Source organism: Trichechus manatus, unplaced genomic scaffold (assembly GCF_000243295.1).
Source record: "Trichechus manatus latirostris isolate Lorelei unplaced genomic scaffold, TriManLat1.0 scaffold00255, whole genome shotgun sequence".
Classification (NCBI taxonomy): domain Eukaryota; kingdom Metazoa; phylum Chordata; class Mammalia; order Sirenia; family Trichechidae; genus Trichechus; species Trichechus manatus.
In genome coordinates, this window is record NW_004444191.1 from 2,693,777 (window position 1) to 2,708,478 (window position 14,702).

A 14,702-nucleotide genomic window follows, 5' to 3' on the forward strand; every position below is an offset into this window, starting at 1 on the left:
GCATTGCTTTTATGGAGGAGAAGAATTTGGAGGTCCTTCCTCTGTCCATCCCACTGACGTAGTGTCTTCCTCCGTCCTTTTACCTCCAGCGTGTTTGTATCTTTGAGTCTGAAGCGTGTCTCCTGTAGAAGGCAAAGTGGATGGACCTTGTTTTGCCGTCAGTCTGACAACCTCAGTCTTTTGACTGTTGACAGTCCGCTCACATTTCCTGTTGTTCCTGATCTGGTCTCGTTTACGTCTCCCATTTTGCCTTTTGTCTTCCCTTTGTCTCCTGTCTGTTTTTGTTCTTGTTCCTCCTTCACTGCCTTCTCTTGCATTAAGTGACTGTTTTCTAGTGTATCGTTTCAGTTCCTTAAATGATTTTTCATTAGGTTATTTGTTTTTTATTACTGAGTTGTTGGAATTCTGTATATATTCTAAATACAAATCCCTTACCAGATGATGCTATGTCTAGAATTTTCTCCCATATTCACTTTTTTCATTTGAAGCACACAGAAGTTTTTAATTCTGATCATGTCCAGTTTTTTTGAATTTTTTCTTCAGTTGCTTGTGCTTTTGGTATCATATCTAAGAGACCATTGCCTGGTCAGAGATCACAGAGGTTTACTCCTATGTTTTTTTCTAAGAGTTTTATAATTTTAGCTATTACATTTAGAACTTTTATCCATTTTGAATTAGGTTTTATATCTGGTGTGAAACAGGTGCCCAAATTCATCCTTTTGCATGTGCAACTATCCAGTCAGTTGTCGCAGCACCGTTTGTTAAAGAGACTGTTCTTTCTCCGTTGACTGGTCTTGGCACCTTGCCCGTAGACGTACGGGCTTATTGCTGAGCTCTCAGTTCTCTCCCACAGATCAGTATATGTGTCCCTATGCCAGTACCACACCGTCTCGGTTATTCTAGCTTTGTAGTAAATTTTGAGATCCAAGTGTGAATCTTCCGATTTTGTTCTTTGTAAAGAATGTTTTCATTATTCTGGTCCCTTGAATTTCCATATGAATTTTAGGATCACCAAGTCAATTTCTGAGGAACGCTGGTGGTGCAGTGGTTAAAGTGCTCTGCTGCTAACCAGAAGGTTAGTGGTTTGAACCCACCAGCTGCTCTGCGGTAGAAAGATGTAGCAGTCTTGCTTCTGTAGAGATTTGCACCTTGGAAACCCTGTGGAGCAGTTCTAGTCTGTCCGGTAGGGTTGCTGTGAGTCAGAATCAACTTGACAGCAGTGGGTTTGGTTTGAGTTTGGTAGTCGATTTCTGCAAAGAACTTGAATGATTTTTAGCCTTTTTTTGGGGGGTGGGGGTGGTGATTTTCTTAATGCTTGTTCTAGAGTTTACAGTATTCATCTCAACTTACCAGAATCAATCTAAAATTTGTGCTGAATTACTTCCAGTGAGCTATAGCAGCTTTACTCCTATAGCTCTAGCCCCGGTGGCGCAGTGGTTAAGCGCTCAACTGCTAATCAAAAGGTTGGCAGTTCGAACCCACCAGCCACTCTGCGGGAGAAAGATATGGCAGTCTGCTTCTGTAAAGATTTTACAGCCTTGGAAACCCTGTGGTGCAGTTCTCCTCTGTCCTGTATGAGTTGGCATCGACTCCACAGCAGTGGGTTTGGGTGTTTTTGTTTGTTTTATTGTTGTATATATTATCTGTGTATACATTAGAAGCCCAACAATACATTGTTATACCGATTATATAATTTTATGTGTTTTGGAGCTGAGGGAAGAAAGGATAGCAAGCATATACTTACAGAGTTTGCTGTATTAACCTTCTTGACCGTTTCTTGTTTTTTTCATTTTTTCCCTATGGATTTGCATCACCCGCCATATGGTGTCATTTCCTCACTCCAGTACAGCTTCGTTCTTACCTACCTCCTTTGTGCTGCTTTCAGATGTATTACAGTCAGCAGGACAGTTATGTACATACTGGTTTATGAAATTGTTTTTCTGTCAGTTAAGAATGGAAAAGAAATATTCAGTTATGTTTTTTTTTATAATTACCTATAGAATTACCTTTACTGGCGCTGTTTGTATGTGCGTATGTATTTGAATTGATGTCTAGCATGTTATCATGTCAAGGAGCCCTGGTGGCGCACTGGTTATGTGCTTGGCTGCTAACCAAAAAGTCAGTGGTTTGAATCCACCAGCTGCTCGGCGGGAGAAGGATGTTGCAGTCTGCTTCTGTAAAGATTGCAGCCTTGAAAACTCTATGGGGCAGTTCTGCTCTGTCCTTCAGGGTCATTATGAGTCAAAATTGACTTGACGGCAGTGAGTTTTTTTTGTTTTTTGTTTTTTCCAATGCTTTCATTTCAGCCTGAAGGACTCTCTTTAGTATTTCTCTCAGGGCAGGTCTACTAAGTCTCTCACTTTTTGTTTATCTGAGAATTTCTTAGTTTTTCTGTCATTTTTTAAAGGATACTTTTTGTAGGTATAAAAAGGGGGACGATCTACTCCCGAAAACGCCAGGAGCATAGTTCGACTCTGACGCGTGGGGTCGCCAGGAGTGAGAATCGATTCTAAGGCAGCTGGGTTTTGTATGAAATGAGTTGCTTTTCTCTTGCTCTTTCAAGATTTCCTTTGTCTTTCAGCATTTTTCCTATGATGTGTCTGTGTGTAGGTCTCTTTGCTTTTATCTTTCTTGGAGTTGGGTGAGGTTCCAGCTAGTCTGTTGTTTAGCTTATTGTTACAGGTATCATGGAGTTACCTTCCCCCTCTTAATTGCTCATCACCAGAATCTTCGGGTTTTTTTTTTTTACAGTGTTCTTAGGCATTAACTTCTCCATGCCCTGTTCCAAATGAAGTCAGTACCCTTAGAGCCTCTAAGCTCTCTTCTTTTTGCCTGCCTTTCCCCCAGAGTGGAATCTCTGAGCCATGCACTGCACTGGTGCTGGGAGTGGGGACAGCAGTCTTCTGGAGTGACATCCTGGAGTGGGGTGCTGGGTGGAGATGGTAGCCTCTGGTCTTCTCAGTTTGCCCCTTGAGGCGTGGAATTTCTGCCCTGTGTGTGAGCTGGGCTAGGACCAATCAGGTCCCCAGTATTCTCGGCCTGCTTTTGCGCTTTGATTATGAGCTGGGTGGGGGAGAATAGCCCCATTCCTCTTTGCCGTGTCTGCCTGGAATATAGCTTCTGCAGCATGGAGTTGGAGGGATTGAGAGATGTTGCCAGCCTCCACACCGTAGCCCTCCACTGGAGCTGGGGAGAGTTAGCCCTGTCTGCTTAGCCGCACCCAGCTGGAGTAGAGCTTCCATCACACTAGCCAGGAAGGGACGGTCTTGGGAGGGAATCAGGGCTCACATGCTGCCGACTCTGCTTTTACAGTTGCTGGGCTTTAAGAAGTAGATGAATAGAATAGGGAGGAAGTGAGGAATTCTCTCCATTGTGAAATCACTCCATTTAGGTAAAAAAAACAATTTTTATGCCTTTTCTGGGCTGTACACTTGGAGTAATTTATAAATTATGCTTTTAAGAAAAATGGTGGGAAAATGTTAGAGGTGTTCTGTATTTTAAAGAATGTTTTATTTTTTAATGGATCATTTTTTGCTACCCTGAAAAGGAGACTGGGACAGAATATTTGAGCTTAAAGTTAGGAATGAGTGCCTGGTGAAGTTAGCAGAAATGAAAACAAAACATTCAAGCAGTGACACATAGTTGAAAAACTAAGGCTTTTATTTGTGAGAGTTTGTTTTCTAAAAATTTCTTGTATATTCTCTTAGAATTTAACTGTAATGACTAAATTTTCCTAGTTGAGTATCTAATGTTGAACCATCCTTGCATTCCTGGAATAAATTGCACTTGGTCATTGTGTATGACTCTTTTGATATGCTGTTGGATTCTGTTTGCTAGTATTTTGTTTAGTGTTTTTGCATCTATTCGTAAGAGATACTGGCCTTCAGTTTTCTTTTCTTGTGGTGTCTTTATCCCACTTTGGTCTGGTTATGTTTGCTTCATAGAATGAATTAGCTAGTTTTTCTTCCTTCTCTATCTTTTGAAAGAATTTAAACAGTATTGGTGTCAATTCTTCTCTAATGTTTTGTAGAAATTCCCCAGTGAAACCATCTGGTCCAGGACTTTATTTTGTTGGGAGGTTTTGATAACTGATTCGATCTCTTCATTTGTTATGGGTCAGCTGAGACTTTCTGTTACCTCTCTGTTTAGTTTGGGGAGGTTGTATGCTTCTAAGAATGTATCTATTTCATCTAGGTTGTCCGATTTGTAGCCGTACAGTTGTTCATAATATTCTGTCATAATTGTCTTTATTTTTTTTTTAATTGTACTTTAGATAAAGGTTTACAGAACAAGCTAGCTTTTCATTAAACAGTTAGTACACATATTGTTTTGTGACATTGGTTAATAACCCCAGGACATGTCAACACTCTCCCTTTTCGACCTTGGGTTTCCTGTTACCAGTTTTCCTGTCCCCTCCTGCCTTATAGTCCCTGTCCCTGGGCTGGTGTGCCCCTTTAGTCTGATTTTGTTTTATGGGCCTGTCTAATCTTTGGCTGAAGAGTGAACCTCAGCAGTGACTTCATTACTGAGCTAAAAGTTTTAGTCCGGGGGCCATACTCTTGGGGTTTCTCCAGTCTCTGTCAGGCCAGTACGTCTGGTCTTTTTTTGTGAGTTGTTCTATATTTTTCTCCAGCTTTTTCCGGGACCCTCTGTTATGATCCCTGTGAGAGCAGTCAGTGGTGGTAGCGGGACACGATCTAATTGTACTGGACTCAGTCTGATAGAGGCTTGATAGCTGTGGTCCGTTAGTCCTTTGGCCTAATCTTTCCCTTGTGTCTTTAGTTTTCTTTATTCTTCCTTGCTCTCGACAGGGTGAAACCATTGGAGTATCTTAAGATGGCCGCTCACGAGCTTTTAAGATCCCAGATACTACTCTCCGAAGTAGAATGTAGAATATTTTCTTTATAAACTATGTTATGCCAATTGATCCAGCTATTCCCCGAGACTATGGTCCCCACAGCCCGTAGCCTAGTAATTCAGTCCCTAAGGGGGTTTGGGTGTGTCTGTGGAGCTTACATGACCCTGCCTTGTACAAGTTGTGCTGGCTTCCCTGGTATTGTGGACTGTCTTACCCTTCACCAAAGTTACCACTTGTCTGTTCTCTATTTAGTGTTTTTCCATCCCACCCCTCCCATCCCTTGTAACAAACAAAGATTGTTTCTTTTTGTGTGTAAACCTTTTCATGAGTTTTTTTTTATAGTAGTGGTCTCATACAGGAAACTCTGGTGGCATACTGGTTAAGTGCTACAGCTGCTAACCAAAAGGTCGGCAGTTGGAATCCATCAGGCATTCCTTGGAAACTCTATGGGGCACTTTTACTCTGTCCTGTAGGGTCACTAGGAGTCGGAATCAACTCAACAGCAATGGGTTTTTTTATGGTTTTGGGTCTCATACAATATTTGTCCTTTTGTGATTGACATTTCACTGAGCATAATGCCCTCCAGATTGATCCATGTTGTGAGATGCTTCACAGATTCGTCATTGTTCTTCATCATTGCATAACACTCCATTGTGTGTATGTATCATGGTTTATCCATTCATCTGTTGATGGGCATCTAGGTTGTTTCCATCTTTTTGCTATTGTGAACAATGCTGCCATGAACATAGGTGTGCATGTATCTATTCGAGTGATGACTCTTATTTCTCTAGGATGTATTCCTAGGAGTGGGATTGCTGGATCATATGGTATTTCAAATTCCAGCTTTCTAAGGAAGCGCCATATCATTTTCCAAAATGGCTGTATCATTTTGCATTCCCACCAGCAGTGCATAAGAGTTCCGATCTCCCCGCAGCCTCTCCAACATTTGTTTTCTGTTTTTTTTTTTAATTTGTGCCAGTAATGCCAGGGTGAGTTCTCTTTATTTCTGTTGGGTAAGTTGTAATGTCCCCTCTTTAATTTCTTATTTTGATTATTTGCATATTTTCTCTTTTTTTCTTTGTCAGTCTAGCAAAAGGTTTGTCAATTTTATTGATCTTTTCAAAAAAATCAACATCCGATTTTATTAATTGTCCCTGTTGTTTTTCTGTTTTCATTATTATTTCTGCTCTGTTCTTTGTTATTTCCTTTCTTCTGGTAGACACTTGCTTACTTTGCTTGTTCTCGTTCCTGGAGTTGCTGAGTGAGGCTGTTGGTTTGAAATCTTTTTGTTTTATCATGTAGGTGTTTATTGCTATGAGTGTCCCTCTTGAGTGCTGCCTTCATTGCATCTCCTAAGTTTTGGTATTGTTTACATTCATTTCCATTTGACTGTAAGCAATTTGTGATTTCTCTTTTGATTGCTTCCTTGACCCATGTTGTTCTTGTTAGGTGCTGTCGAGTTGATTCTGACTCATAGTGACCCTACGTACAACAGAACGAAACACTGCCCGGTCCTGCGCTATCCTCAGAATTGTTGTTATGCTTAAGCCTGTCATTGCAGCCCCTGTGTCAGTCCATCTTGTTGAGAGTCTTCCTCTTTTTCATTGACCCTTTACTAAGCATGATGTCTTCTCCAGGGACTGATCCCTCCTGATAACATGTCCAAAGTATGTGAGACATAGTATTGCCATCCTTGCTTCTAAGCAGCATTCTGGTTGTACTTCTTCCAAGACAGATTTATTTGTTCTTTGGGCAGTCCATGGTATTATTCAGTATTCTTCACCAGCACCGCAATTCAAAGATGTCGATTCTTCTTCGGTCTTCCTTGTTAATCATCCAGTTTTCACATGCATATGAGGCAATTGAAAACACCATGACTTGGGTCAGGCACACCTTAATCTTCAAGGTCACTTCTTTGCTTTTCAACACTTCAAAGAGGTCTTTTGCAGCATATTTGCCCAATGCAATGCGTCTTTTGATTTCTTGACTGCTGCTTCCATGGGTGTTGATTGTGGATCCAAGTGAAATGAAATCTTTGACAACTTCAGTCTTTTCTCCGTTTATCATGATGTTGCTTACTGGTCCACTTGTGAGGATTTTTGTTTTCTTTATGTTGAGGTGTAATCCATACTGAAGGCTGTGGTCTTTGATCTTCATCATCAGTGAGCAAGGTTGTGTCATCTGTATAATGCACGCAGGTTGTTAATGAGTCTTCCTCCAATCTTGATGCCCTGTTCTTCTTCATATAGTCCAGCTTCTCAGATTGTTTGCTCAGCATACAGACTGAATAAGTATGGTAAAAGGCTACAACCCTGATGCACACCTTTCCTGACTTTAAACCACGCAATATCCCGTTGTTCTGTTCGAATAACTGCCTCTGGATCTGTGTACAGGTTCCTCATGAGCACGATGGAGTGTTCTGGGATTCCCATTCTTCACAGTGTTATCCATAATTTGTTACACTTCACACAGTTGAATGCCTTTGTAGAGTCAGTAAAACACAGGTAAACATATTTCTGGAATTCCTTGCTTTCAGCCAGGATCTTTGATCATAGGTAGTTAATTAGGTACTTAATTTCCATGTGTTTGTGTATTTTCCTTTTTTCTGTATTGATTTCTAGCTTCACTTCATTGTGGTAGAGAAAATACTTTGTATGATTTCAGTCTTTTAAAATTCGTCAGGACTTGCTTTGTGACCTAACTTGTGGTCTATCCTGGAGAATGATCCCTGGGCACTGGAGTAGAATGTATATTGTGCTGTCGTTGGGAGGAGTGTTCTGTATACATATGTTAATCTGCTTGGTTTATAGTGTCATACAGGCCCTCTTATTTCCTTGTTGGTCGTCTTTCTAGATGTTCTATCCTATATTGAGAGTGACATATTGGAGTCTCCAACTATTAATGGTTGTTGTTGTTCTTAGGTGCTGTCAAGTTGGTTCCAACTCATAGCTATCCTGTGTACAACAGAACGAAACACTGCCTGGTCCTGCGCCATCCTCACAGTCGTTGTTATGCTTGGGCCCAATGTTGCAGCCACTGTGTCAGTCCATCTCATTGAGAGTCTTCCTCTTTTTCACTGACCCTCTACTTCACCAAGCATAATGTCCTCCTCCACGGACTGGTCCTCCTGATAACATGTCCAAAGTACATAAGATGAAGTTTCGTCATCCTTGTTTCTAAGGAGCATTCTGGCTGTACTTGTTCCAAGACAGATTTGTTCATTCTTCAGGCAGTTCATAGTATATTCAATAGTCTTCGCCATCACCGTAATTCAAAGGTGTCAATTCGTCTTCAATCTTCCTTATTCATTGTCCACTTTTCACACACATATGAGATGATTGAAAATACTGTGGGTTGGGTCAAGCGCACCTTAGTCCTCAAAGTGACATCTTTGCTTTTAAAAGTTTACAGAGACGTTTTGCAGTAGATTTGCCCAATGCAATACGATGTTTTATTTCTTGACTGCTGCTTCCATGAACATTGATTGTGGATCCAAATAAAATGAAATCCTTGACGCTTCAGTCTTTTCTCTGTTTATCATGATGTTGCTTATTGGTACACTTGTTAGGATTTTTGTTTTCTTCCTGTTGAGGTATAATCCATACTGGAGGCTGTGGTCTTCGATCTGCATCAGTAAGAGCTTCAAGTCCACTTCAGAGCAAGCAAGGCTGCATCATCTGCATATCACAGGTTGTTAATGAGTCTTCCTCCGATCCTGATGCCGCATTCTTCTTCATAACAAATGTAGTAGATTTGATTCCTGTTCATTCCATCTGGCGTCATCCATGTGTATAGTCACCGTTTTCGTTGTTGAGAAATGATATTTGCAATGAAGAGGTCATTGTTCTTGCCAAAATTCTATCATGCGATCTCTGGCGTTGTTTCTGTTTGTCTTCCTTTCTTTCCAACTTTTGCATTCCAATAACCAGTAATTATCAGTGCATCTTAATTGTATGTTTCATCAATTCCAGAGTGCAGAAGTTGGTAAAGTCTTCGGTTTCTTCATCTTTGGCCTTAGTAGTTGGTGCGTAAATTTGAATTACAGTTGTATTAACTGGTCTTCCTTGTAGGCATATGGATGTTACCCTGTCACTGACAGTGTTGTACTTGAGGATAGATCTTGAAATGTTCTTTTTGACAATGAATGCAACGCCATTCCTCTTCAAGTTGTCATTCCCAGCATAGGAGACCATATGATTGTCCGATTCAAAATGGCTAATTCCAGGCCATTTCAGCTCACTAATGCCTAGGATATCAGTGTTTACGCGTTCCTTTTCATTTTTGACGATTTCCAATTTTCCGAGATTCATACTTCGTATGTTCCACGTTCCAATTATTAATGGATATTTGCAGCTATTTCTTCTCATTTTAAGTCATCTCACATCAGGAAATGATGATCCTAAAAGCTTGACTCCATCCATGTCTTTCAAGTCGACTCTACTTTGAGGAGGCAGCTCTTCCCCAGTCGTTTTTTGAATACCTTCCGACCTGAGTGACTCGTCTTCCAGCACTATATCAGACAATGCTCCACTGCTGGTCATAAGGTTTTCTTTGGCCAGTTTTTTCAGAAGTAGACCACCAGAGCCTTCTTCTTAGTCTTAGTCTGGAAGCTCCACTGAAACTTGTCCACCACGGGTGACCCTGCTGGTTTTTGAAATACCAGTGGCATAGCTTCCAGCATCTCAGCAACACACAAGCCACCAGAGTACAGCATGTTGACGGTCGAGTGGTGAATTTTTACGGTAGTGCTGTCTGTTTCTCTCTTCAGTTTTGTCAGCGTTTGCTTTATATATTTAGGTGCTCCAGTGTTGGGTGCATATGTATGTGATCGTTAAATATTGATGAATTGACCTTTTTGTCACTATACAAAGTCCATTTTCATCACTTCTAACAGATTTTGTTTTAAAGTCTTCTTTGTCTGATATTAAGATTGCCACCCAGCTCTCTTTTGGTTATTATTTGAATAGAATATTTTGCATGGAGCACTCATGGAGCAGTGGTTAAGAGCTTGGCTGCTAACCAAAAGGTTGGCAGTTCGAATCCATCAGCCGCTCCTTGGAAACCCAATGGGGGGCAGTTCTACTCTGTCCTGTAGGTCACTATGAGTCAGAATTGACTCACTGGCAAGGATTTTTTGTTTGTTTTTGTGGGTATAATTTTAAAAAGTGAGGCTCTAGACTTCGTATATAATTTTTAAAATGAATTTTTCCCCCATTACAGTGTTCACAATAATGTTTCAACTCAGAGTGATGGCTCCCAACAGGTAAGACAGTATCAAGCTTCTAAAACACTAAAAACTGTTATTATGGGAAACAGTAATATTATTAATGGAATTTTCATTCTAGGTTAGTGGTGCAAACTTGGGCAAGTTATGTGCATTTTCTTTTCCTTATCTGTAAAGAGGCTTAACGATGTCTGATCATCCTCTGTTACAGTATTTTCTAAGATATTCTAAATAGAACAGGTGGTCTTTAAAACATTTTTCCTCTCTGTATATTCTAGACAGTGAATCAAAATATTAATATGCAGTTAAATTACCATATCCTAGATGGTTATCTAAAGTTGAAGGTTTTGCTTACGCATTCTTTGTTCCTTATGTAGGTACTGTTGCATTTAGTTTTCTGTGTGTTGGTGAAGACATCTTTTATGGAGGCAAAATAGATGATCTGTATCATTTGTGTCTGAAGGCGTGTGGTCTGAGACCTCCTCTGCCTGTGATGTCTCCTCTTCCCTGTGGTCCGGCACTGGCGGAGAAAGAGAATGTTCCTCGGAGTCCTGGGGTAGACCCGCACGACAGGAAACGGTTTGTTAACCCTTTAAACCAAAATAAAACACTGCTTGCTTCGTTTGTATTCTTAATTCCCTGCCATACAATTAGAGTACTTTAAATTTGATTGAAAGCGAATTATTCATATTTGTGAGCTGAGCAGTCTTATAGAGAGGGAATCAAGAAAGGAGGGCAGGTGTGTCTGCCTGAGGGATGTCAGACTCTTGTCCTTATTTTGGTTAGCGTGATCTGGGAGTGGTGGTTGGTTCTCTGTGGAAAAAGACTTCCTTGCTACTTAGTAGAACCTTTTCTTGGGTGCATAAGGGAAATATGTTCGTTATATGTTATTCTGTTAATATTACACTACTGTTTTTGATGTGCTTTCTTCAGTAAAGACTGAAGATAAAACCAAAAGGGAAACATGATTATATTCCAGTAAAATAAAGCATGAAATGCTCCATTTTTGGAGATTGAGAGAGAATAATCTGATGACAGACAAGGTACTTATTTAGCATTCCTGGATCTTTTTCTAGATTAAAGTTAAGTGCACAAATATGGATAGTTTGTGGCTTATTGGAGTTAATCGGTGGGGTTTATCCTTTCCTAAATCAATGTATGTGGCTTGGGGGGCTCCTTGGGAATTATTTGATTGATTGGTCATATTGGGTGTATCATCTGTTCTCGTTGTGTCTGTGAAATGAATCTTGATAATGCTTAGGATTTTTCTTTTTTTCTGTCTCTCAGTGTGTTTAGTACGTGAAATCTAACGAGTTTCTGTGGTGATCTCAAGGTTCGGGTCAACTTTCTGTGCAGCTCCTTCTTCCTTCCTGGTGGTGGGTCAGCAGCGGTTGGCGATCGTTTTTAGTCTTTGCTGTGTTGTTTGATTCACGGTTATTTTGCTTAACTAACTTCAGGGTGCTTTGCTCTCAATCGGTAACTGTCACTGGTGGACGTATTTTTACTTCACTTCCAAATAACTTGCAATTCGTTTCTAAGTTTAAGGGTGTGTGTGTGTGTGTCTTCCCTTCCCTTTTCCCTCTCTTTTTGCTTGGCAGTGTGCTGGGGGTACTTCATGTGTACATGTGGTTACACACTTCAGGTGTCAACAGCGAGGCTTCTAAATGCCAAATTTTAGCCTTTTTTTGAACCATTAAAAAGAGTTTTATCAATTTCTTATTCAAAACATGGCTTCAGTAAGCAACTATGTTTTCTCTCCTTGATGTTAGCCCCAAGTCCTATCGGCAAGGAAAAACGGCACTCAGACTTCAACTGTGAAAGAAGTTCTGTTTGCTGTTTATTTTAATATAGAAGGAGAGTCTGACCAGTTTGCATCCTGCATTATAACACTAAACTTTTACTGATTTTTAAATATTTTTCCATTTTAATGGGTATACATTTAAGTCTGTTTAATTTGATTCATTAGGCACTACTCAGTTCCTTTGATGCAGCCTTTTGAAAGAGTATTGAATCTGCTTGAAATCAAGAAAATTGAAAACTTTGGAGCTGAGTGTCATTCTTCCTGTCTGTGGCTGAGCTGAGACCTCCCAGGCTGGGAAGGAATAAAGCAGTGGTGTGGACAGCTGGGAAGCCTCAGTGTGTGTTGACAGAGGCGTGGGGCTGAATGAGTGTAGCGCTGGCGTGTCTGGGAGGTCATGGATTCCCCATCCTTTATGTCTAATGCCTTCTGCATTTCATTCTTCGTTTCTGCATGTTTTGATTTTCATTAATACTTTGAGGATAGTATAAAACAGTCCTCCTTTAGAAAATGATAAGTTGATAAAATTAGAAAATGCTCCATAGGTTTTCAACCATCAGGCAGATTGGGGGGCCACTGTATTTCTGGCAGGCTACTTTTGCAAATAACTTTTAACTGATTTAATCTAAGCCGCCTCCTCCCCCGTTCTGTAGCTTTTTCTAGCTGGTGTCCTTTAAATGACACCACTGTTTGAGTGATTTGGTGTATCACTAACTTAGCATTGTCCAGTATTTAAAATATCACCTTTACTGGAAACACTTTGTGTATTTTAAATCCATAAACCATTTATAACAATGACAGAAACAAAACGGATTAATATTTGGAAAATCTTGGCATATGTGAGGGAGAAAATGAATTTAATTTTCTAAAATTTTAGAGACCCTAAATTGAAGATTGTGAGTTTTATGAGTTAGAGCTGAGGAACAAATTTTGTTTTTTGTTTTTTTAAAGGAAATAAGAATTTATTGTTTAAAAAAAAAAAGACTTCCCAAGTTTATTCTGAAAAATCTTTAATTAGTTTCTTTTCAGTTTCCCTAAGTATAGAAAGGTAAGGATTCATGTTTTGGTTTAGTTAGAACAGTAATACTGTATTTAAAAATACATCTTTAGACAGTGTTTATATTTAGGTTTTTATTTTAGTTATTTTAAATATCTGCTGCCCTTTTTGCTGCGTCGCAAAACCTTGGCAGCTGTTTTCTTTCTGCTGGAGGACTGATGAGCACTAACCACGACCCTGCATGCTGCATGCTGTGCTGTCACGGTTCTGAAGCCTGTTCGCTAGCTCTGGGACAGAAGATAGCGAATGTGCTCAGTAAACCATTTCTTGGTGGAGGCTCGTGGTCTCGTCACAGTATCTGTACCTGTTGAATTTCCTTTTGAGCTCCTGTGAAATTTGATTATAGAAAGACCAATGATTCACCATTATTAACTGGGGACATTGATATAAATTTACATGGCCTCTGAGAGTAGATTTTTTTAAAATGGTCTTTCTGAATTTTGTTTCCTGGGTCTCAGTTTTGTGAAATCACTTAATATTTCTCACAACTGCCCTTTTCCATACATGCCCGTCCTTATGTAGAATTCTTTCAAATATTTGAATTAAGTAAGATTATGAATATTTTTTTTCTTCTCATTAGAACCTCAAACACCTTTTCTGCCTTTTATTTGAGTAACAACATCAGGGACAGATACAGTGTCTTGCTTTCTATGAAATTTCCTCCTTAGTTAATTCACCTGCGTGATTCTGATTACTTACATGTATTTCCGTAGTGACATTTTCCATTCCATGAAACTCTGTGGATTTTTACTCCCTCTGCTATTCTTGAACGTTAGTGTTGCATGAAGTAGACGGTGAGAAGTACTCGCGGTGGTGGTGCATGCTGGCCACTTCGCCTTTCTCCTTTCTTACCTCTGATGCGTCCGTTTTCTCTCGATCCTGTTACTGACTCTGCTCCCTCCCGCTCCCCAACCATCCAGGCTGCCTGCGGCCAGCGACTGCTGTCAACGTGGTGGACACCAGTGGAGCACACGGGCCTGGCCCCCACCCCAGACCGCACATAGAAACCACACTGACTGTGTCCACGAGCACAGTGTGAAGAAGGCAGGAGTCCACCATGACGCTCACTTCCCTGGCCATTCAGCCATGACCGAGATATGAGCGTCATGCAAGCTGATGGTGTCCATTTTCTAGTGTATAGAGGGAACTGATCACATCAGGAGAATTTGGGAGAAGCTGTTTTATGCTGAGTCACTATTGGTATAGTACTATTTGTAATTAATTTTTCTCTGAAAGGGAAAAGGATCTAAAGAAGCTACATGTCATCAGTGATAATGACAAAAGATTTTTTGTCGAAAAGAGTATTATATCATTGTAATTTTGGAAAGGTTTTTCATGATTTCAGCATGCTTAACACGTTACTCAGAAGATGTCTTAGGAGAAGGTTGTGTCTGTGACGAAGCCGCCCGTTATCACCTCACCCATGCCATGCCAAATAGAGGGACAGTCAAAGAAGCAGACACACAATAACACCCTCAGAAGGAAGTATGTCCAGGCACGGTGCACCAGCCTCTGTGCCATTTTTATAAAACTGACTCTCATACCCTATTCTTAGTCTTTCTAAAGTTGACTCGGGCCTGAATTTTAGTTAAAATGTCAAAGATTTTGTAATTGTAATTTTAAAAATTTACTTTTTAATAAGCACAAGTATTGTAAGTTGCCAGAAGGTCTAAAAAATCACATTAATGATGTGTTTCATGTAGAGAGATAAATTTAATTACTATCAAATAGTTATTCAAAATGGACAATGTATTTCTTTTTTTTT

At 40.1% G+C, this 14,702-nt stretch overlaps 1 protein-coding gene across 1 annotated transcript in view; it reads left to right on the forward strand.

Annotated features, from left to right (window-relative positions):
• Positions 1–14,092, forward strand: part of EPB41L5 (erythrocyte membrane protein band 4.1 like 5) — a 90,770-nt gene extending 76,678 nt beyond the window's left edge. Inside the window, exons 12-14 of the mRNA XM_023724687.1 lie at positions 10,079–10,121; positions 10,546–10,661; positions 13,858–14,092. Of these exons, the coding sequence (XP_023580455.1) occupies positions 10,079–10,121; positions 10,546–10,661; positions 13,858–14,038 (340 nt within the window). The 3' untranslated portion in view covers positions 14,039–14,092. The remainder of the gene's footprint in view (positions 1–10,078; positions 10,122–10,545; positions 10,662–13,857) is intronic.
• The last annotated feature ends 610 nt before the right edge of the window (positions 14,093–14,702 follow it).